This window comes from Schistocerca piceifrons, chromosome 3 (genome assembly GCF_021461385.2).
Source record: "Schistocerca piceifrons isolate TAMUIC-IGC-003096 chromosome 3, iqSchPice1.1, whole genome shotgun sequence".
In the NCBI taxonomy this organism is placed as follows: domain Eukaryota; kingdom Metazoa; phylum Arthropoda; class Insecta; order Orthoptera; family Acrididae; genus Schistocerca; species Schistocerca piceifrons.
In genome coordinates this window covers 857,268,387-857,291,718 of record NC_060140.1, presented here as the reverse complement: position 1 = coordinate 857,291,718, position 23,332 = coordinate 857,268,387, and the positions used below count along the sequence as shown (strand labels likewise).

Genomic DNA, 23,332 nt, shown 5'->3' with positions numbered 1-23,332 from the left:
TTTTGGTGACAGAATATTAAACCCTAATCTTTTTTCCTCCTTCTTAAGACCAAATGTGAATGATAAACAGAAAATTAAGGTAGGAAATTGATATGAAAAGAATTTAGTCACTCACCATTTCTGTACACTTTTCAAAAAAGGCAACCACTGTCAAAATATTGTGTGCATTAATTGCTAACTTAAACAGGAGTCCAAAAATTTGTCACTTATGTTAACATCTAGTTTCTGTTATTTGTATGTCAAATAAATCCTGTTTTTAATGTGACTAAGTAACATTAGTAATGTACAAATTTTATTAGGTAATTAGAGATAAAGCAAACATTTGGATTGGGAAACTGGTACTGCATTTGTTGGGAATCAGGGATAACCTAACTCCGGTTTGTTGGGTGGATATTTGAGTTGCCAGTTCCAATTAAGAGTACAGTGTCTTTACCACTGCACCATCTCCCTCAGTACACTTTCCAGAAGAAAGGAAGAGTTACCTTCGTATGGCACACTGACACTGTCGTCGATAAAACTAAAGAGATGAAATGTTCTGAATTGTGTTTAGCTGAGGCAATCACATTTAGACTTCTATGTTTTATCAACTACTTTTGCAGTGAGGAGACGTACACTGTGCTGGATTACTGTCCCCGGAACTTAGTGCAGATGGCAAGTGCAGAGACTGTATCGCACCTTCCCGTGAAGTACGGAGCTGATGCAGGCCGCAACTTGATTTTGCTCACAATGCTGCAAAACTATGAGAACAAAATGACTGAAATGGTATGCACAACTTTTGTTAATCTTATCTAATGCAAATAACTTAATGAGTGGGCTTAACTATTTCTTGCCTTTGTACAAGCAGATTTTATGATACTACATAATGTGATACATAAAATTCTACTAGTTTTCTGGAAGTATAACATTATCAGCACGTCTTGCAGAACTGCAACAATGTCATTCATTACATTATTTACATTATTTTATTGTTCCCTGTGGCCACTGTTCAATTAAAAATTGCTGGGAGTGACTGCAGGCAGCCACAGGTACTTTCAGAAACCGTTTTTTTTTTTTTTTTTTCCCACCATTACCAGCTTCAGGCAATTGTGCCCATTTTCAGATTGCTACAGTTGTGTTCATTACATGAGGAATCTTTTCAGCAACATGTCATCTGCTCCTGTAGTGAGTAAGACTATTGTGCAGTTAGCACTACTTCATGTGTGGTGAGATAACTTACATGTGCTCCAAATGTCCAAATGCATGATATCTGGTTATCTATATATACTTATGTGTGTGCCACATTTATAACATACACTTTGAAGGTTCTGTTATATGTTGGGAAAACCCATAAAACTTGTATTTCACATCTGTTCTTAATCAGTAGCTTAAAATTTATCATCATATCTCACTATGTGATGTGCCTTTTCCATAAGTATCACCATTCCTAATCCTCACACCCTTTTTCTTCTGCCTCTTCCTTTCCCTTCATCCCTTCTGCCAGAAGATGCGGCCACTGAATCCTAAAGCTTGCACATTTATATATCTTTTATATTTGTTTTCCTCCTGCTGCCTGTTGGTCCATTGAATTTTCAAATACTGAGTATTTTTGTTGACGTAACTATATGATGCTCTATTTAGTCACTGATATTGGGTATTATTCACCCAGGTGTGGATCCTGTATCGATGTTCAAAAACAGCTAACCCTACATACTTACTCCACAACGTACTATGTGGTGCATAAGGAAGGGTAACTTGTATAACTGCTGCTTATTCCATTTCCTCTTCACTGACAAATGGAGGGAGGAAAAATGACTACCTGTGCCCTCCTGTAGAAGCCCTGATTATTCTTATCTTATTTTCACGGTCCTTACATGAGGTGTACATTGGTGTCAGTACAATCGTTTCATATTCTGTCGCAAATGCCAGTTTAGGAATGGTGGATAGGATCTTAGGTAGGATGTCCCTCATTTCAATTCAGGATGAGAGATAATCAAAGCCCTGGTGAAGGATATGGTTCAGTCATTCCAGTCTCGTGATATTGGGTGATTTTTTTGGGGGGGGGGGGGGGGTGTGCGCTGTGTTGCTGATTCTTGTCTGTCTGTCTGTGTGTGTGTGTGTGTGTGTGTGTGTGTGTGTGTGTGTGTGTGTGTGTGTGTGTGTGTGTGAGGGGGGGGGGGAGATTTTTGGGTGTGTGAGAGTATGGCACAGTAATATTTATTAGTGGACCAAGTAAGGGGGCTATTTCTTTTATGTGAAGGCCTTGGTAAGGTAAGGTAGACCTCGTCACTGCAGCACGTCATCCGTGGGTGAGATGTTTGGTGTGGAAGGGATGGCAGGTGTTAGAATGCAGTTACTGTTAGTGGTTAGTGGGTTTAATGTCAACAGGCATGTGGACAGAGCCATCAGAGAGGTGGGAGTCAACATCCAGGAAGGTGGCACACTGGGTTGAGGAAGACCAGGTGAAGTGGATGAAAGAGGTGTTGAGGTTGTGAAGGAATGTGGATAGGGTGTCTTGGCCTGGAGGCCAGATCTTGAAGATGTCATCAGTGAACCTGAGCCAGACTGAAGATTGGGAGGGTAGGAAGGTTTTCTATATATAATCGCTAAACAGGTTGGCATATGAGTGTGTCGTGTGGATGTCCATTGCTGTGTGGCAGATTTGTTTGTATACCTTCCCTTCAAAGGAAAGGGAAAGTATACTGATGGGAGGCCTCCACCAGCTATCCGACTCCTCCACCTACGGTCTCTCCCAGACTGATCCCATCCTGGCAGTCCAGCATAAACTCCAATCTCTACTGAAATCCATATGCACTTCCCAGAAATTCTCCCCCGAGTCTGTCTCCCTCCTCACCCCAACAACACCCTGTACACCCACCTTCTAAATGCTCCCCAAAAACCACGCAATCCTGTGCACCCTGTTGTAGCTGGTTTTTGTGCTCCCACTGAAAGAATTTCTTCTCTTGCTGGCCAACTAACTGCTCAAAACCTAGCATCCCACATCAAAGATACTAACTACTTCCTCCACCGACTTTTCACCAGCCCCACCCCCTTTACCTCCTGGAACCCTACTCTTAACTGTTGATTCCACTTCCCTACAGACCATCATCCATCATCCATCATTGCCCATGCCCACGCCCATGCTCTTGCTTGCTGCTGTTGGACACTACTACTTCCAATATCGTTCAAATTACCAATCCACTACTTCACTCCTCATACGCCTCACTAACTCTATCCTAACACACAATTACTTCTGCTCTGAAGGGAAGGTACATAAACAAATCTGCAGTGCAGCCATGGGTGTCCACATGATGCTCTCCTATGCCAACCTGTTTATGGGCCAATTCATTGATGTCTTCATGATCTGAACTCAGGGTCAAGACACCCTATCCACATTCCTACACAGTTTTAAAATCTTCTCTCCCGTCTGCTTCACCTGATCCTCCTCAACCTAGCATGCCATCTTCCTGGACACAGACATCCATCTCTGATGGCTCCATCCACCCCTCTCTCCATATTAAACCCCACTAACTATCAATGTTACCTGCACTTTCACAGCTGACATCCTTCCCACACCAAAAAGTCTCTCCCATACAGCTTAGCCACCTGTGGATGGCGTATTTGCAGTAATGAGAACTGGCTTGACTAGTATGCTTGAAGGCCTCTCAAAGGCCTTCCACAGACAAGCAGTACTCCCCAATGTAGTCCATAGACAGATTTCCCGCATCAAATCATCACAAAACCCCAGTAGTCCCACCACACCCAAGGATCAACTATAAAGGAGTCCCCCTTTATCAGCCAGTATCACTCTGAACTGTATAACAGGACTGTCAGAATTTTATAATTTAGTAGTACCGAATTGTGCAAAAAATGTGACAGTGGGCATTAGATTATCCAATGCCATGCCATAACTAAATTTCAAGAACACAGAAAAATACTGTTTCTTGTGCATGTACTGACAATTTTGAAATCAATAATAAATAAAAGTTTGATAGCTTTGGAGTGTTGGTGAAAATCTCCAAACAATATTGCTTATGTTGCTTTGGATTACACAGTAACTTGCAATCTTAGTACATGTAATGATTACTCACACAATTTAGCTATTAATTACAAATTAAAAAAGATAAATATTTGTACAAGGAAAAATGAGTAGTTTTTGACTCCATCAGTTTACTGCAATGGCAAAACAGTATGTTCTTTTTGATAAAGTGCCAAATGTTTTATGAAAGTGAGTCAAAAAAATATCAAAAGTGAGTTATTAAGTAGTCAAGTAACACACGGATCCATTTTACTGGTTTTAATGAATGGTAGTGCCTACATTTATAATAAAAATATTTTTAATTCCATTGTGGTCATGTTTTAGTGGCAATAATCTTCATGTTCTTCATGTATTATTTCACGGCAGTGTAACATTAATGATTCCATATCTTTCCTTTTCTTCTAATATTCCAGTATACAGCCATGTTCCAGTCAAATTTTGCTTGTGTGTTCCATTATCATCACAAACATGTGCTGCTGCTGCTGCTATATTCTAAGCACACCACAAACCACCAACTGCCGCAGACAGTAGCTGTACTCAAAGCTGTTACAAAAACAGTCTCTGCCTAGCAAGTGCAGCTCCCGTACAACTATGTTAATGCGTTATACATACTGTGTTTGCTGTTACTACATATTGATGGTTTCTGCATTATTAATCCTCGAGCGGGTGCACCATTTTTCGTAGCGCAAGTGGGCGTGCGGCACACTTTGTACACGTGTATAGAATACTTTCATTGGTGTTGCCAAGGTGAGTCATGTATGATCAAAATCACAGTTTAATCTTAGTTTATTTAAACAAAGAGAAAATAAACTTCCATAATATGACCTAAACTACTGTTTTATTAAACAATAATGAAATAAATTTTCACTATAACTCTCTGTTGCCAAGGACAGGTGTTAAAGAGACAGTAATGACGCATTTGAACCATTAAGCAGTGCAGTTGTATCAGATCTCGGTTAGCTGCTTATTTGATCACTAATTATCTCGTAGACAACTACCTCAATGTGGGATTATGTTGCCAGTTCATAACTGATGTGGGATTATGTTGCCAGTTCATAACTGGGGTCATTTTTTGAACTGGTTGTAAATTTTTTTCTCACCTAGCTGACTTTGTATTTTATATTACTGCTGCTCACTTGGACGTAAAACAACACAATTTATCATTCAGTTACCTGAAGCAATACTGAAGGAATAGGTATAGGTTTAAGTTTGCAGTTGTGAAACAAAAATGGAACTGCACAAAATCATTTTATTTTTGGTTGGTGCACTTTATATGTAGGTGCGCCCGCTCAAGGGTTAATCTTTTGAAAGAGTTAATCATGATAATAACATCGTCAATGTTTACAAATTTCTTCAGGAAAATGCCAGCATTTGTGCAAATAATTCTTTACGCTTCTAACAGATGGTGTTAAATGTTACATTCGTGGAATACTGGCACCTACTTTCAAACATCCAAAAGATCCCTATGAACTGAAATTTACAAATATACAAATCAAATTTATGCTCTGTCTTAGTGTTCTAAAAGTGAGTGTATTTAAATTTGTGTTGTTGTCCTTACTAACTGCGTCATTACAACTGGAACAACTGAACCATATCCTTCACCAGGGTGTAGATTCTTTCTCATCCTGCCCTGCAATAAGGGCATCCTACACAGGATCTTTCCCACCCCTCCTACAGTGCTGTTCACTTTCCCACTGAACCTTCACAACATCCTGGCCACTTTCTCTCCCAATCCCTGTAGTAGATGAAGGTGCAAGACCTGCCCAATCCATGCACCTATCTTCCTATTCACCCCTTGAGAGGCTGAGCCAGCTGTGAAAGCAGCCATGACATAAGTGAACTCAGCTGCAACCACTGCACAACTTTTTGTGTCAGTATGACAACCAGCCAGCTGTCAACCAGTATGAATGTCCACTGCCAAACTATTGTCAAGAACAAAGTTGGCCACCTGGGGGCACAACATGCAGCTGAACACATGTTCAGCTGCAATGGCAGCTTCACAACCCGAGCCATCTGGATCCTCCCTTCACCACCAGCTTTTCTGAACTATGCAGATAAGGGTTATTCTTAAGATATGTCCTTTGCTCCTGTAACCATCCTGACCTCAGTATCGGGTGACCCTCTGTCCCTGCACCTTCACCCAACGGTTTTTCCTTCCTCTGCCCTGTCACCCTGCTCAATTCATGTCCTCATGTCTCCTTCAGTATATGCTGCTTCCCACTGGTCTCTACAGTCATGCCAGTGCCAGCCGCATTCATAGTCAGCAAACCAGCTGGCGTCCATCAGAGCTGCTAGCCACTCACCCACAATCCCTCTCCCTGCCTCTTACCTCTTTCTCCTCTACCCACCCAACCCGACACTACCCCCAACACAGTCAGTCTACCTGCTTAGAAATAGCACTGGTACTGTTAGTCCAGCTGGCATCGTGTGCATGTGTGTGTGTGTGTGTGTGTGTTTTACTGTAGCTCATCAAAGGATAATTACATTTTTTCTGTGTGCCTATCGATGACGCAGTGCGTCTGCTTTTCGGTGAGTGGTCTCCTTTAACCCAAAATGTAGTATAGATAAGTTTCTGTTTTCCAACTGTAACATTTAATTTCCCATCATGTCTACCTGTGACACTTGCTTCTTTTTTATGTGCATATCTTAAACTACAGCTATCACATGTTCCATTACATTTAGCACAAAATGCATTTCCTGTTCACTTTCAGCTTCCACTGCTGTAACAATAATTAATCATATTGTGCTAATTTTGTGTCCTTGATGAACAATAACAGTCCTTTAGGTCTGCCAAATCCAACTCAAGCTGCCACATTTTACAGTGCTACAATAAACTCCGAAATGCCATCACATTGGCATTTTGAATCTGCTTCTCCACTCCAACTACTCAGTCGTCTCACATTGTATTCATACACAATAGCCACTTGGTGGTGGTTGCAGTTGCGAAGTTGTGGAAAAACTGTAAGTGTGTGCCTGACTCATTATCTTGGACTGTGGTGCCACTGTGAACAAAGCTGAAGTCAACATACATTATTCCTGTTCTGTTTCTTTGTGTAGAATGCTTATTAGTATTTGTGACATGTACAAATCCTTCCTTCTGCATATAAAGTGGCACTGACTGCATACTGCTGGCACTCAGTACAGGAGCAGACATTGTGTTGCTGACACATCGGCTGTCGAAGAAACACAATTGCAGGGATCTGACGATTGGCACAGCTGATAAAAACCAGTGATGGCAGCTGAATATAACCTTTTTAAATTTATAGCTATTTGAGCTCTTCTTCAACAATGTTGAATTACATCCCAATGTCAGCTCCTCATTATATTCTGTTCCTTCAGAATTGATGGTACTTCAAAATTTTGATATACTTGTACTGCAGTTGTACAGCATCACAAGGTAGTTAACAACATGTGATGTCTTGTGACCTACAGGTTCTCTCTTGCGGTCTCGAATCGGACCGCCAGCGGTGGCTGGAAGCTGTAGCTGAGCCGCAGTCGGACAACCCTGACGAGACTGTGTACGAGGAGTGGGACTGTCCCCAGGTCCGAGCTGTCCACGCCTACGCTGCGCGTCAGCCTGACGAACTGTCTCTGGATGTCGCAGATGTCGTTAATGTTTTGCGCAAAGTGGCTGATGGTGAGTCAGTTGTGTTTCTTGTTGCAATATCATATTGTGTGCAGTGCAGTATTGGCTCTTTGTGTGTGTGTGTGTGTGTGTGTGTGTGTGTGTGTGTGTGTGTGTGTGTGTGTGTACGATTTTTTTGCTGTCGTCATTCTGCCCAAAGACTGACTCGATGCAGCTCCCTACACTAATCTATTCTGTGTACGCCTCTTCCCTCTGTTACTGAAATGACAATGCCTTGATGCCTCAGGATGTGTCCTGCAACTGATTGTTTCTTCTAATCAAGTTGTCCCATAAACTTTGTTTCTCCCCAATTTGATTCAGTACTTCCTATTTAGTTGTTCGATCCATCCTTCTAATCTTCGGTGTTCTTGTGTAGCTCCATATTTCAAAAGCTTCTGCACTCTTCTTGTCTGTACTGTTTATTGTCCACATTTCACTTGGGCACCAGTTTTTTTTTTTTTTTCCCAGTCCTGAAGGGAGAGAGTAGACTAATAAGAGTGTTATTCTTTCTTTCAGCCATAGGTATGGTTTATCCGTTTTGTCTCCATCTACGTTTAGATGGGAGAGAGGAGAATTTTGAATTTATCATCATTTTTCTGATTTTATTTTTATTTTAGTTTGATAGGGTAAAATATAATCCCAGCAGTTGCCTTACACACGAGGTTATTTTGTAGACTTTATATTCAGTTGCTATTTGCCTAGTTTGTCTGTCTTTCTTTCTTTCTTACTTAATTTCTTAGTTTCTTTGTTGCTGGTTAGTCTTGTTTGCGGTTCTGTTGTTGTAGTCTTTGTCTGTGTTTTGTTGGGAGAAGAGACTGTTTTGTCTTCATTGTTGTGAAGCACCTGTACTCTGGGCAGTGTTCAGTAATATTGGAGTGCATGTGCTCTGCGCCATGGGGCATGACTGCTCCAACATTGGCTAAGACTGTCTGTGCCTCAAGCACTCCAGCTTTGGCACGGGGCGCCATCACTTAAAAACTATAAGAGGCGATCAAAATGTTTCCGTTTGAAGGCCATACAGTCCAGAATAATCTGTATTATGCAAATTGGTCATAATCGCTGTGAGTGTTGAGGCAGTTGTCCCGTTGATGCACCAGGTAGAAGATACCCATTTGGTAAAACACCGTGTCCAGCTATCTAAAAAAGCCTATAACTGCCTGCTGCACATCCTCATCCAACAGGAATCATCTTCCCTTTGTGGTCCAATGTTCCCTAACACTGTCCTTAAAGTGCTCCAGCTTTGGCACAGGGCACCATCAATTCAAAACAATAGGGGCCAATCAAAAAGTTTACATTCAAAGGCTGTACAGTCCAGAAGGGACCAGAGGCAGTTAATCACATGGAGATATCAGAACTGCAGGGGATTTCTTGGGTGTCTCCCAACTGAGTTTGTGTAACTTGGATTGATGTCTACCAGTGTACGTCTTTTGGCAACTGAGAAAAGAAAACAGAACTTTGGTCCTGTTTGTAGATGTTGGCTAATAACATTGCCATAGTTAACATTTCTGCATTTACTGCATGCATGCCAGAAAGCCATGAATGCCACACTGACCTCTTGGGTACATGTCGGTGTTTATATACCCACATGGGAGTCATGCTATGTCACATATATCCTACAGCAATGCCCTCAGAGGGAAACTTTTTGATTGCCCCTTATATGAAGACAAGAGAATCCTCGCACATGTTTGAAGTTTCTAGGAACGGTGTCATAAACTGTCAACTCATTATCTTTGACTCTTGTGCCAAGATACAGGGCAGTGGTACCAGCATTTTTTTATACTAGTCCTCAAAGTTGACAACTAGAAACTAAATAAAATTTGAGCCTAAATGAGCCAAGAATAAAGAAAGCAGTCCATAAAATGAAATACGTATCTTTACAGTTCCAGATTGCTCACAGTGTGTTGAAGTGCCAACTTTTGTGGCACTGTCCAGTGACTAGGGACCAGTCTGATGGAGTTTCAGATTAGATACACTAGGCCTAACTGTTCCATAGGCCTGTAGTGATGATAATCTTGAGAATGTCAAATGTATTAAAAAACAAAAATACAGAATACTTATTTACAGAAGAACTTATGTGCTTAACTTTCTTCAACAGATCCTAAGGGTTACAGTTAACAAGGATGTGAAAAAAGTCAAAATGTTAAATTTTTTTTTTTCATTCACACATTAATTTAAAAGGCTACCCCAAATATTTATATGTATATTTACTAAGGTAATTCGTGGTCTGTCGTCATCAAGCATTGTTAAAAAACAAAAACAGTTTTAAGGCTTATACAGATTGTATCTGATTCTGCTAAGAAATTCATCTACACAGTAGGTGTTTACTAAGAACAAATGTTTTAATGTGCTCTTAAATTGTAATTTGTGTGTGTGTGTGTGTGTGTGTGTGTGTGTGTGTGTGTGTGTGTGTGTGTGTGTGTTCCCCTGCTGCCACTTGGTGAGTACATTATCACACACATTGTGGTTCTTTTATACTTTGAAGCATTCTAGTGGTCTGTAATGCTGGTGCATATGTTACTTTGGCTGTGTTTGTGTAATATATACATGATAAAATAGTGGTAACGTGTTTGTTTTACAATTTACAGCTATAGTTTCGTGTTGTATAGATTGAAATGGAGTTTTTAGAGCAAAAGTTCTTAAAGTTTTAGCAACATTTGTACCACTTTGTGTGTTCTTTTTTTAGTATGTGCCATGATGGCTCTACATTTAGTTATTCTGTACAGAATAAGAGGCTGACAGCAAGAATCGTCAAATAGAAACTTGTTCAGGCTATTCCTACAGTGTGTAGATAACAGTTGTTTTATACATATCGGTGTAGTTACTCAAGGTAGTGGCTACATTTACAATGTTGCTTTCAGCCTGTGTAAGCAGTGTAGTTGTTTTCAACAAGTTGTGTATTAATTGTCTGTTGCTCACGTGGCTGACACTAGTTTTCCCCAATTGGTTTTGTCTGACTGGGCTGGATTGTATTCACATCATTTTCAGTGCTGTTGTGTTAACACTCTGTCTGTTAGCTTCAGCCATTGTTGGCTTTCAATTACACAGTTACATTGCTTATGAATCATTATTATAGCCTGGAGGACACTGGTCGTCCACACAGGCTGTGCTGTGTCAATCTGAAACAAAATAATGTTACATTACTTTATTGGTTACCTTGACTCAGTCCCCCTTTCATGTGTGTAATTTTAGGTATATTGAAGCTGATTGCAACTAATTTCCATCTTATGTAGTATTCTCTTTATTTTAGTTTGTGAAAGAAATGTCAGAGGCAGAAAAACCTCTCACACAGTTTAGTAGAGATTCTAATGTGTAACTGGAATGGTTCTATGAGCTGAATGATGAAGATCCTGACAGTGATGCTGCTGACTTAGAGGATGAGGATTGTGTACATAAAAGCTGTCATGATTCAGGATCAGAACAATAAATGTTATAAAATGATGAATTTGAATCGCAGGAAGATGTAATTAAAGAGTTCACTTTTTTGCGTGGAATAACTAAATGGAGGAAAAGTAATTATGTTGGAAGAATGTGTTAGAAGAAGATCTTGTAATATTTTACCAAGACCCATAAATGAAGCTTGTATGACAGACAGAAGTAGATATCCTGAATTTAATCTTGAATAAAAATATCATCCTTATTATTGCAACTTGTACTCATGTTTACATCAATGAAATTCATGGCAACTTTACTAAGGAAATGGTTGCTGAAGAAACAGGTGCTATAGACATCAGAGCTTTCATTGGTTTGTTGTATCTGTGTGGAGCTCTCAGATGTTCTAGAAAGAATATTTTGTAGTTGTGGTATAACGTGAAAGGCAATGACAGAGGGAGGTGGTGCAGTGGTTGGCACACTTTACTCGACATTTGGAAGGACGACATTTCAAACCCATGTCCAGCCATCGTGATTTGGATTTTCCGTAATTTTCCTAAATCGAATCCTGGGATTGTTCCCTTGAAAGGGCATGGCAGATTTCCTTCCCCATCCTTCCCTAACCCGAGTTTGCACTAATCTCTAATGACCTCGACGTTGATGGGAAGTCAAACACTAATCTCCTCCTCATGCAGCAATGGACATCATGTTATTTATGCACAATTTAAAACCAATTCAGGTTTTGCTTGACATGTTTGAGGTTCAATAATATCCATAACAGAGATGTTCACAGAGAGAGTTGGCCACTGCCAGATAGGTAGTAGAACTGTTTACGAACAGTTGCCAAAAATATTTCTCACTTAGTGAATACCTTACTGTTGATGAACAGCTTTTTGTATTCAGGGGAAACTGCCCATCAAGGCAATATATTCCTAGCAAACCTGCAAAGTATGTGTTAAAAGTGTTTGGTTTGGTTGATGTAAAAATGGCTTACACTTTTAATGTAAAATTTTACATCAATAAGCAACTGCAGGAGCCATAAAATACCAGTAATTTGGCTGAAGATACTGATTTTAGAGTAATTGAACCAGTACATGGTATAAACAGAAATATTACTAATGACTAAATGGTTTATCAGTTTGTTTTTGGTCAATAAACTCCAGGCTAAGAAAGCGACGTACATCAGAACAGTATGTAAAAACAAGAGAAGTGCTGAAAGAATTTCTACCAAAAAGATAAAAAGTAGCCAAAATCATCTATCTCCACATTTCAGCAACATTGTACATTGGTGCCACACTGTCCAAGAAAAATAGGACAGCATTGGCAGCATCAGGCATGCATATCATATCAGTGATGCCATAGACCCTCCAACAGGAGAGCAGAAGAAGCCTCAAATGATTACTGTCTTTAAGTGGGGACAGATCTCTTGTTGTGTCAGAAAAACAACATGTCATGTAATATGAGAAGCTGGTTTGCTGTTTTACAATATTTTGAATATTGCAGCCATAAATGCTTTATTGCTATATAAATATGAATGCATGGCTTTGAATTAGGGTGTAAAGAGATTTGATTTTATAGAAAAATCAGTTGGGGGAAAAAATAAAGCCTCAAATAGAGCAACATTGCCTTTTAACAAGTTCAGAAGAAGCAGCTCTTGGAAGAAGAGCTAAATTACTGTAAGGCACTCTAGAAATTGTGGAACAGCCAAAAAAAGCAGCTGCATAACGTGGCAGATGTTACATGTGAAGGAGCATGAAATAAGACAATCCATAGACGATGTACTACATGGAACAAGTGGAAATGTGCAGATCATCTAAAAGACATATGCATAAACTGTTTTATCAAATAATGTGTTTCTTATTTCAGTTTTGTTTGCACTTTATTACCTAAATTACTCTTCGTGTGCGCTTATTAGTTAGATCACTGTTTTGAAATAAACATTTCCATGTTCTTTTGATATGTGTTTGAGTTGTTTCATGTACCTCAGTGTTTACATGGAAAACAGATGTTAATTCATTATTTTGAAATGTAAGACTGTTTCAAACATTACAGCATATTATACTGTATGCATGTATTAAATGTGTTTATTTATTTATTTATTTATTTATTGTTCCGTGGGACCAAATTAAGGAGAAGTCTCCATGGTCATGGAATGAGTCAATACATGAAATTATAACACGATATTAGAAACAGATAAAATGAAATATAAAAAAAAACATATTCAGGTGACAAGTTGTAAGTTTAAATAAAGTAAATCAACAATGTAACACTGGAATGTGCTTAATTTTTTAGCTCTTCCAGGAGCTCCTCGACAGAATAGGAGGAGTGAGCCATGAGGAAACTCTTCAGTTTAGACTTAAAAGAGTTTGGGCTCCTGCTAAAATTTTTGAGTTCTTGTGGTAGCTTATTGAAAATGGATGCAGCAGAATACTGCACTCCTTTCTGCACAAGAGTCAAGGAAGTGCAATCCACATGCAGATTGGATTTCTGCCTAGTATTAACTGAGTGAAAGCTGCTAACTCTTTGGAATAGTCTAATATTGCTAACAACAAACGACATTAAAGAAAATATATACTGTGAGGGCAATGTCAGAATTCCCAGACCATTGAATAGGGGTCGACAAGAGGTCCTCGAACTTAAACCACATATAGCTCGAACAGCCCATTTTTGAGCCAAAAAATACCCTTTTTGAATCAGAAGAATTACCCCAAAAAATAATACCATATGACATAAGCGTATGAAAATATGCGAAGTAGACTACTTTTCGTGTTGTAGTGTCACTTATTTCAGGTACTGTTCTAATGGTAAATAAAGCAGCATTTAGTTTCTGAACAAGATCCTGAACGTGGGCTTTCCACAACAGCTTACTATCAATCTGAACGCCTAGGAACTTGAACTGTTCCGTCTCGCTTATAATATGCCCATTCCGTCTGATCAAAATATCGGTTCTTGTTGAATTGTGAGTTAGAAACTGTAAAAACTGAGTCTTACTGTGATTTAGCATCAAATTATTTTCCACAAGCCAGGAACTTATTTCATGAACTACATTATTTGATACTGTTTCAATATTACACACAAGATCCTTCACTACCAAGCTGGTGTCATCAGCAAGCAGAAATATTTTTGAATCACCTGTAACACTAGAAGGCATATCATTTATATAAATAAGAAACAGCAGTGGCCCCAGCACCAACCCTTGGGGAACACCCCACTTAACAGTGCCCCCATTGGGACTGAACATCACTACCACTCTCAATATTGCAGAGAATTACCTTCTGCTTTCTGTTCTTAAAGTAAGAGGCGAAACAACTGTAAGCTAATCCCCTTACTCCATAATGGTCCAACTTCTGCAGTAATATTTTGTGGTCAACACAGTCAAAGCCTTCGTTAAATCAAAGAAAACACCTAGCGTTCGCAACCTTTTATTTAATCCATCCAAAACCTCACAGAGAAAGGAGAATATAGCATTTTCAGTTGTTAAACCATTTCTAAAACCAAACTGAACATTTGACAGCAAATTATGTGTATTTAAATGCTCCAGTAACCTTGTATATACAACCTTCTCGATAACTTTAGCAAACACTGATGGAATAGAAATAGGTCTAAAATTGTCAACATTATCAGTGTCTCCCTTTATAAAAAGTGCCTTCACTACCGAGTACTTTAATCGGTCAGGAAACCGACCACTCCTAAAGGAAACATTACAGATATGGCTAAGTACTGGGCTAACATACATAGAACAATACTTCAGTATTCTGCTAGATACCCCATCATATCCATGAGAGTTCTTGGTCTTTAGTGATTTAATTATTAACTCAATCTCCCTCTTGTCAGTATCATGGAGGAGCATTTCAGGTAACAGTCTCGGAACACTTTTTTCTAGGAGCGCTATATGATTCCCTGTTGGGACTAGGTTTCTATTTAGTTCACCTGCTATATTCAGAAAGTGATTATTAAATACTGTACATATATGCGACTTACCAGTAACACGGACATTCCCACTACGCACTGATTCTATATCCTCGACCTGTCTCTGCAGACCAGCAACTTCCTTTACGACTGACCGTATGGTTTTAATTTTATCCTGAGACTTAGCTATTCTATCTGCATACCACATACTTTTTGCCTTCCTAATAACATTTTTAAGCACCTTACAATACTGTTTGTAATGGGCTGCTGCATTTAGATTTTGACTGTTTCTAACGTTTTGATATAATTGCCACTTTGTTCTACAAGATATTCTTATCCCTCTAGTCAGCCACCCAGGCTGTCTGTTTGTGCTAGTACCCTGTTTTGAACATTCTAACAGAAAGCAACTTTCAAAGAGCACGAGAAACGTCTTGAGAAAAGCATTATATTTATCGTCTACTGCATCAACGCTATAAACATCTTGCCACTCTTGTTCCTTGATAAGGTTTACAAAGGTCTCTACAGCAACTGGATTAGCTTTCCTAAACAGCTGATGAATATATTTAACACATGTTGCAGCACAAAAATCTTTTAGAGTTAAAATTTGTGCATCATGATCTGAAAGGCCATTCACCTTTTTGCTAACAGAATGCCCTTCTAGTAATGAGGAGTGAACAAAAATGTTATCTATGGTTGTTCTACTGTTCCCTTGCACTCTCGTTGGAAAGAATACGATTTGCATAAGATTATATGAATTAAGGAGGTCTACCAGCATCCTCTTCCTTGCACAATCACTTATACAATTAATATTGAAGTCACCACATATAACTAACTTTTTGTATTTCCTATAAAGTGAACCAATAACCTCCTCTAGCTTTAGCAAAAATGTCGTGAAATTGGAGTCTGGGGATCTATAAATAACAACAGTTAGAAGTTTAGCTCCATTAAATTTAACCACACTTGCACAACATTCAAACACCTTTTCAGTGCAGTACTTTGAAACATCAATGGACTCAAATGGGATGCCGTTTTTCACATACGCGGCTACTCCCCCACACCGCAAAGAGCTCCTCGAAAAGCTGCCAGCCAACCTGTATCCTGGTAAAGGAAGCCTCTGAATTATCTCCTTATTTAAGAAGTGTTCAGATATACTAATAATTTCAGAGTCAACATCTATAAGCAGTTCACTAACTTTATCTTTAATACCTTGTATATTTTGATGAAATATACTAATTCCGTCATTACTCGGATACCTAAGCTTTGTCAAAAGTGATTCCCTTGTTAGAGAGACTTCCCTTAAGCAGGAATACCTATCAGCTGACTTCAATCTAAAAAAGGTGCAGCTCTAACACCCACTACAGCAGGAATTTTCCCATGAGTGATCCCACCAACCACACCTATGCTGTCACCTATAAGCTTTGCCAACCTCCCCTTCCCATACCTGTTGAGGTGCAGGTCATGTCTAGTGAAACCTGTCCTGCTGATAGACTCCACCGACACCACTGAAATGTGACCCATGTTTTCTGTCATCAGCGCACCCCCAAGTCTCATGTTATTACGCCTGACGGCTGTATTAAGATGAGGCCGATCGTGACGCTGAAACAGTTCCACAAAATGCACATGCGTGTTGCCAGTCTGAGTGGCTATCTTTTCCAGGTCACCATCTATGTCATACTCCCCATCCCTATCAATACTATTACCAGCCCCACCCACAATCACTACCTGATCCTCTTTAGTAAAATCCCTACACAACCCCCCTATGTTAACAGTCACCTGAGCCAACCCTGCATTAGGCTTCACAATGCTGGCGACCTGGTACTCACTCCCCAGCACTTCCTGCAACTGCTGGCCTACACCTCTGCCATGAGAACTACCTAACAGCAGAACCTTCTTCTTCCTCTTCGACTTTGCAACTGTTCTAGCCACAGTAACTACTGAGGTCTGCTGCATACTTCGTACATCTACAGCTACTAGAGATTCCTCTCCGCTAGACTCTGACAGTTGGTCATATCTATTGTAAACACCAATAGTAAAACTATCTGAAAATCTTCTTCTCCTAGCAGATCTCTTGCCAACAGCCAGCTCCCATTCCCCAACCCCCTTCTCCCTCCTCATCCTATCTAGCTCCTCCTGTGCGTTTCTCAACTGCACCTGAAGGGCACAGATCTTACGCTCCTGCTCCTCTATCAACTTACTTTTGCTACATAACCTGCAGTTCCAGGAGAGGATCTCACCAGAATGCCCACTGGCTTCCCCACTGCATTCCCCCCAGTGAAAATACTTCGAACAAGTCTCTCACCGTAATCCACTACTCACGAACCTACGGCAAAGCCCACACTTCTCACTCATGGTAAAATTTTACTTTTTCTAAGTTCCGCTACTACAATAAGATGTTAAAAACCTGACTACAATAATCACAAACTTACTCTACAGGGGAAGTAACTACTATTATTAACAGTATTAATAAACAACAAATGTGAATATAACAAAAGACTAATACAGAAAGAGAATCAAACGTCTAATGACACAGTAACGAAGCTGAAAACAGTTCCCAAAAGGTTCTTCTGAAATTATTTCACCAACACCAAGAACACCGGTTGAAGACTACTAAAGTTCCTAAATAAACCACTATACACAAACAATTAATTAGTACATAGCTTTCGATGCGCCGCTACAGCTGCAACTGGTCAGCGCGGAATGTAAACACAGGTAAGAGGTTACGTTGCTCGATACGAAACACTCTCAAATATCAGGTCACAACACGAGAAAGGCAAAGGTGAATGAAGAAACCACTAATAAGTCACTTATATAGTAAATATTATCACAAAAACTGTTAAAATGTGTATCTGAAACCTAAAAATATATAAAAACTTAGAGCGATCTCACACGCAGTCACTCGCTTATGTTATATTTAGATTTAATAAAACAGTCCTAAAATCATTAATATACACTATTGACAATATCCAAAATACCCTTTTTCTTGTGGATAACACCTGCATCTGTGCTAGCTAAAGTGTCGGGCATTATTGTGTGAGTAATGGAGTGTTAGATAATAAACTATAAGCTGTTTTCTGCACTCAGTTAATGGTTGTCTTGACTTATTCCAAATCCCCCAGAGTTTCCCCTTTTTGATGGGATCTAACAGACACAAATCTTTGTTTTTGTGTGTGTGTGTGTGTGTGTGTGTGTGTGTGTGTGTGTGTGTGTGTGTGTTTACATTTCTTCTTAAAATCTTGGTGGTTGGTGCCTTACCTTACTGGTCCTTCACATTTTTTCTGTATTCTTTCTCATTAGCTATTGCTGAAGATACTTTTCATATGCAAATTGTGGACCTGTGTGTTTTTGTTTCTTTTCTCTTTGTCATATTTTTGTGAATTTGGTAGCTTTATGTATTGTCCCCAATTCCATTTTTACCCCACCTACAACTTTTAACTTGTTTCTGTAGCTATAATATATTTAACTACTGTTGCATTCAGTGTTGGCCTTTGTAAACACTAATGATTAAATAAATGTTTCTCAGGTTGGTACCAGGGAGAAAGAATAAGAGATGGTGAGCGAGGTTGGTTTCCAGCGAATCATACTGTGGAAATAGCTTCAGCACACATCCGTGCAAAGAATTTGAAGCAGAGATATCGCCTCTTGGCTCTATCTGCCAACTTCCTTGAGTCACAACGAAAACAAAAATGACAGGTCTTCCACAGTTGACTGATATTTGTGGAGGTATACTATATCATTGTTGCTTCTGTGGAAATGCCACACCTCTGTGGATATTGTTCAAGAGGAAGATAAAGTAATGTGGTGTGTGTGTGTGTGTGTGTGTGTGTGTGTGTGTGTGTGTGTGTGTGTGTCCATAGAACATCAGTCTGTTCTTATTATTGAGACCCTGTCAGTATTGTGTACATTCCGTTCCTGTTGTGCTGTTTTTCAGCAGAGCAAATGAAGTAAGCTTGAAAACTGATTGTGCCTTTCACCCTGTCTCATATTGCATTGGAAATTTTTATTCTTGGCTCAAGTGGTAGCTTTATCTTCGTGGAATTTCTGAATGTGTGAAAGTCCAGCATGATGACTGTGTAACTTTTTTGTAATTTTTTGTTACCTACATTACACTATATTTACAGGCACATAGTTTTTGTGGCATTTTATTGATACAATCATTTTCTGGTGCAATAATTCTTTAAATAAAAGACTGAATTTTTAAAGTGATTAAAAGACAGAATTAACACATCCAGTAGTGCTGTGTACAAAATTCTAATTTTTCTCTGGAAATCACGATATTATTTGTGGAGCTTACAGAAGTGATGCTCTTGGATTGCAGTGTACTTTTTTTCTTGTGTTTGGAGGGCCTCTTGCAGGCAGAAGACAAGAACTTGACTGTGATGATGTAGTAGTCATAATTACATCACAATGTTCATTCAGTTTACACTAAACAAGAAAACATTCTGGTCACACTGCTCACCATATTTATTATAAGTAAATTTTAGAATATAAATATGTAAAAAAGATCTGTTTTTATTGCAAATTGAGTCCAGTTTGTTTATATTTTGAAATGAATATGTATATTTTATAAATATGTGAATAAAATTTAAAGCTGTTTTTGTCATTACATTGTTATTATGAAGTTATTTTTTATTCAATTGAATATTGTATCCATGTATGTTGATAGTACGAACTTATCACTAGAGCCCAGATTTTTTATCTAACTACTTATTATACTTTCCATCCACTCCTATGCACATGAAAAGTGTAAATCTGCACAAACTATGTGGCCAGTGTTGTTATATTTCAGTTAATCATTACATTTATGTACTTTAACTTAATGCTACAGGAAATTACATATTATTGCTTACTACACTTCGTATTTCCCCACAGTCCAGTAGGCTACTCCCTAAGAAAAATATCCAGATCCAACCAGCCATAAGTGCAGATGACAGATAGGAAATCATCTCTAAGAATCACAATCAAGTGCAACAAAAGGTGGAGTTTGAGTTAGATAATGAAGGACATGCTTGTGCTTAATTTTTTAAAATACAGAATTTCAGTTGTCAAAAACAAAGCAGATACGATAACAATACTGTGTATGGTGAAGGGGTGTGTGTACTGTTGAGACTGGCAGTGGGGCAGTCTGAAGTATAGTGGCCCAAGGCTTTCAGAGTACTTGTGACTGCTACCAGTCCAGAACTAGGAGTTGTGTCCACTTAGAAAAAAGCTGTCAGAGTACTTCTCAAGAGTTCATGACTCTTGGTGTTTCTGATGCCTCCTTTTGCATCAGAATTATCATCTGAATTAAGATTCAAGTTTTGACGGATGACACTTTCACTACTGATGGAGAGACTGTTTTATGTCGAGCATACAGTAACCAGATCGGTTGCTCTATGAAGTCCCAACATATACATAGTGATGAACACAGAGAACAAAGCAGTGCAATCATGTAAGAAGCAAATATTATTGATGCAGATGCAAAAGACTCTAAACTGTACAAATGAATTTTTCCCTAATACATTCTCTGCTGTGGCTGCTGAAAACATTCCAGGGTACGAACTTCAAGTGCCTGAATGTTAGTCATTTCCACAAAATCCCTGAGGGCAACAGATTTGTTATCAATTTAAATTGAGGAACAACTATTTAGATTTTTGCTATCGAGAGGCTCTTAAAAGTGTGCAGCACTGTGTAAGCAATCGCCACATAGCCATCGACAAAACGTTGGATGCATATGGATGTTTCATCGGCAATTTCGTTGTTGCAAAATCCTCGAAGACATCATTGATTTCTTGCAAATCACTCAACAGTAGTTCATTTTGGGAATAAGTCTTAAAATGCTATTGCCTGAGGGAATTCAAGAAGAAAAAGGCCTTATGCATTTGGATGTTGGGATCTATGTGCTGAAGATGGCAACTGCCGTACCAGTGTGGTGCATTCATTGCAATGTAGCAACAAAGATATGAGCAACAGCTACCCAGAAATAAATAGAATAATTTAATAAACCAAGAAAATGTTTCTCAAAACCCTGCATCTTGTCACTCCATAGACTGCTCCTACCAAAACCTTTGTTTCTGCCTGAGCCATCCGCAGTGAGTGAGGTGGAGTGCAGAAACAGAAGCTGGAACCCCCCCCCCTCCTCTTCTCCCACCCAAAGCCATAACATCTGTGATTGACTCCTCTGTGAGAGAATCTTCAGTGTCAGTACGAGAGGCACAAAGAACTTCCACTGAACCTAAAATAATAAATCTCTGGCATACATCCATAACAATTTTGGCTTTCTTGTCAGCAACATTGATGATTCAGAATATATTAGGTTGCTTTTGCAGAAATCGTTGAGAAAGTCAAATGCTAGCTGACTTACATTACAAACGATATTGAGCAGAAGGAAGCAAATAAGTTTACCATTTTGGCAACAAATTCAAACTACTTGACTTTTGCTGCTACTTACAATACCACCAGTGGGGAAGGAGACAATGTTCAAACATACTTCTCTTAAGGAATATTTTATCGCCTGAAATTTTGTGACTTCAACATCCTGTGATGTGGAGAAGTCATTTTTCTGTGTTCTTTCTGACCCAAATGCTATTACTGCAGAGAAATTAGAAAGGTAACTGGTTGTTCATCGTGCCTCAAAATTAAATGTAAGGTAAGTTACCTTTGTAGTTTCAGTGAAGGTGGACATTTTAGTGAACAGACATGACCCAAAATAATTTTCTTTTCTTAGTGCAGGAGAGACTTTCAAAATAAATAAGTAATGTAAAATGTACCTTCTTAATGTACTTTTTGTATTTCTGGTACATTTAAGTGCATATTAAGAAAATATGGTGCAATGCACAATTTGATTTCAATTAAATTCTTTTTTAATTATTGAGGTATATATTTTTATGGTGATATATATTTTACCCATTTTCATTACATAAATATATACATATTTTGCAAGTTGATATCTTGTAAGACTCCAGGTTCTATTTATCACACAATGGTGTTGGTAAAAAATTTTGATAAGACATTTTTTTATGAATAGCTATTGGTTTTCACAGATGCAAGTTTAAAGTTATAAACTAATTACAAAAATGCAATGACAATAAGCATAAAGTAAAATTCTCATAAAATATTGTTCTAATATAACAACTATGACTTTTGTAGTAATTTTCTAACTTTGTTCTGCACTTTGCAAATATTAGCATGTTCCATCAGCAGTTGACAGCATATTTACATTCATATTGAACAGTAGGATGTGATAATGTTCCTAACAACTCAGTATGACACTCCAATTCAAGTTCATAAAGTGCTAGAGAATAGTTTTGGAGATGCTGCAATGCATACCACCATAGTTAGATGGTGAGTTTGTCTGTGTGAACAACCTACCTCTGCAGCAACTACATCAAATGTGTAGCAAGTCAAGAACTGTATTTATGTCAGCCACTGGATGCTAAGTACCTGTGTGTCCCAAGCTTTGTCACCAGAGACAGTGTAATGAATATTTTGGTCTGATCTGGAACAGGGTCAAGTCCGACTTGTAAGGCCAATGACTACTGTTGTGATGACTACTGAAGTAACATCAGACTGAAATGTTTGTACCAAGATGGCAGGCACTCAAAATTCTTTAGTAACACAAAGTAATAAATGGTGATATCTCAAAATAAAAATGCGAGGAAAAGAGCAGAGGTCAACTTGCTATATTCCTTCAAAATGTGAGGGAGAAGATTTCTCAGCAAGCTTTGCAATTTATAGGGGATAGGGCTCTTCTTTTACCTCACTGTGAATTGGAAAAACTGTTGATTGAATAGTACTGCACATCACCAAAGGAGAAGTAATGAAAACTGGAGAATTGATGGTGGATGTCTTTTGGGATGAGGAATATATGAATTTTGTGGATGTCTTGGAGAATATACGTATAAAATTTATTTTATGCATTACCTAAAACAAGGTTAAACACAATTTGCCTGTAAAATGCCTAAAGTTTTTGATGACACTGTTACGTTACACACAAATAAACAAACTCTTGTAGGGATTGCAAAACTGTGGTAGTAAGACTTGCCTTATCTGCCATTAACCTTGACTCAGTATTTTCTGGCAACTGAATGGTGCCCACCACTGTTATCACTTTTAACATATGCCAGTCACTGCTTATAGAAATTATGGGCACAGTATAATTTCCTTAACAGGTTCCTGAAGGATCTCCGACTGCAGCTTTCTTGATTGTTACTTCACGGTGCACTATTTCCGAGCGGTGACGGCTTAAAGTCAGTTTCTTGCTATTTTAATACTTCAGATAGCCGCTAAACAGATGTTCCTGTGTCTGTAAAGTGTTATGAGATACGAGAAACTTATTGTGGGCATTATCAGGACCCCACATTGTCACATTGTGCTTCTGTAGTTGTCTCAATTGTAAAAGCTTGTAACAAAATGGGGTATAATTTGACTGATGAACA

General features: G+C 38.8%; 1 protein-coding gene across 1 annotated transcript in view; it reads left to right on the top strand.

The window, feature by feature from the left end:
• LOC124789126 (rho guanine nucleotide exchange factor 26-like) overlaps nt 1–19,521 on the top strand; it is a 36,600-nt gene extending 17,079 nt beyond the window's left edge. The window contains 3 exon segments of the mRNA XM_047256415.1: nt 600–762; nt 7,448–7,652; nt 18,439–19,521. Coding sequence (XP_047112371.1) covers nt 600–762; nt 7,448–7,652; nt 18,439–18,605 — 535 coding nt within the window. The 3' untranslated portion in view covers nt 18,606–19,521.
• Nucleotides 19,522–23,332: the final 3,811 nt, after the last annotated feature.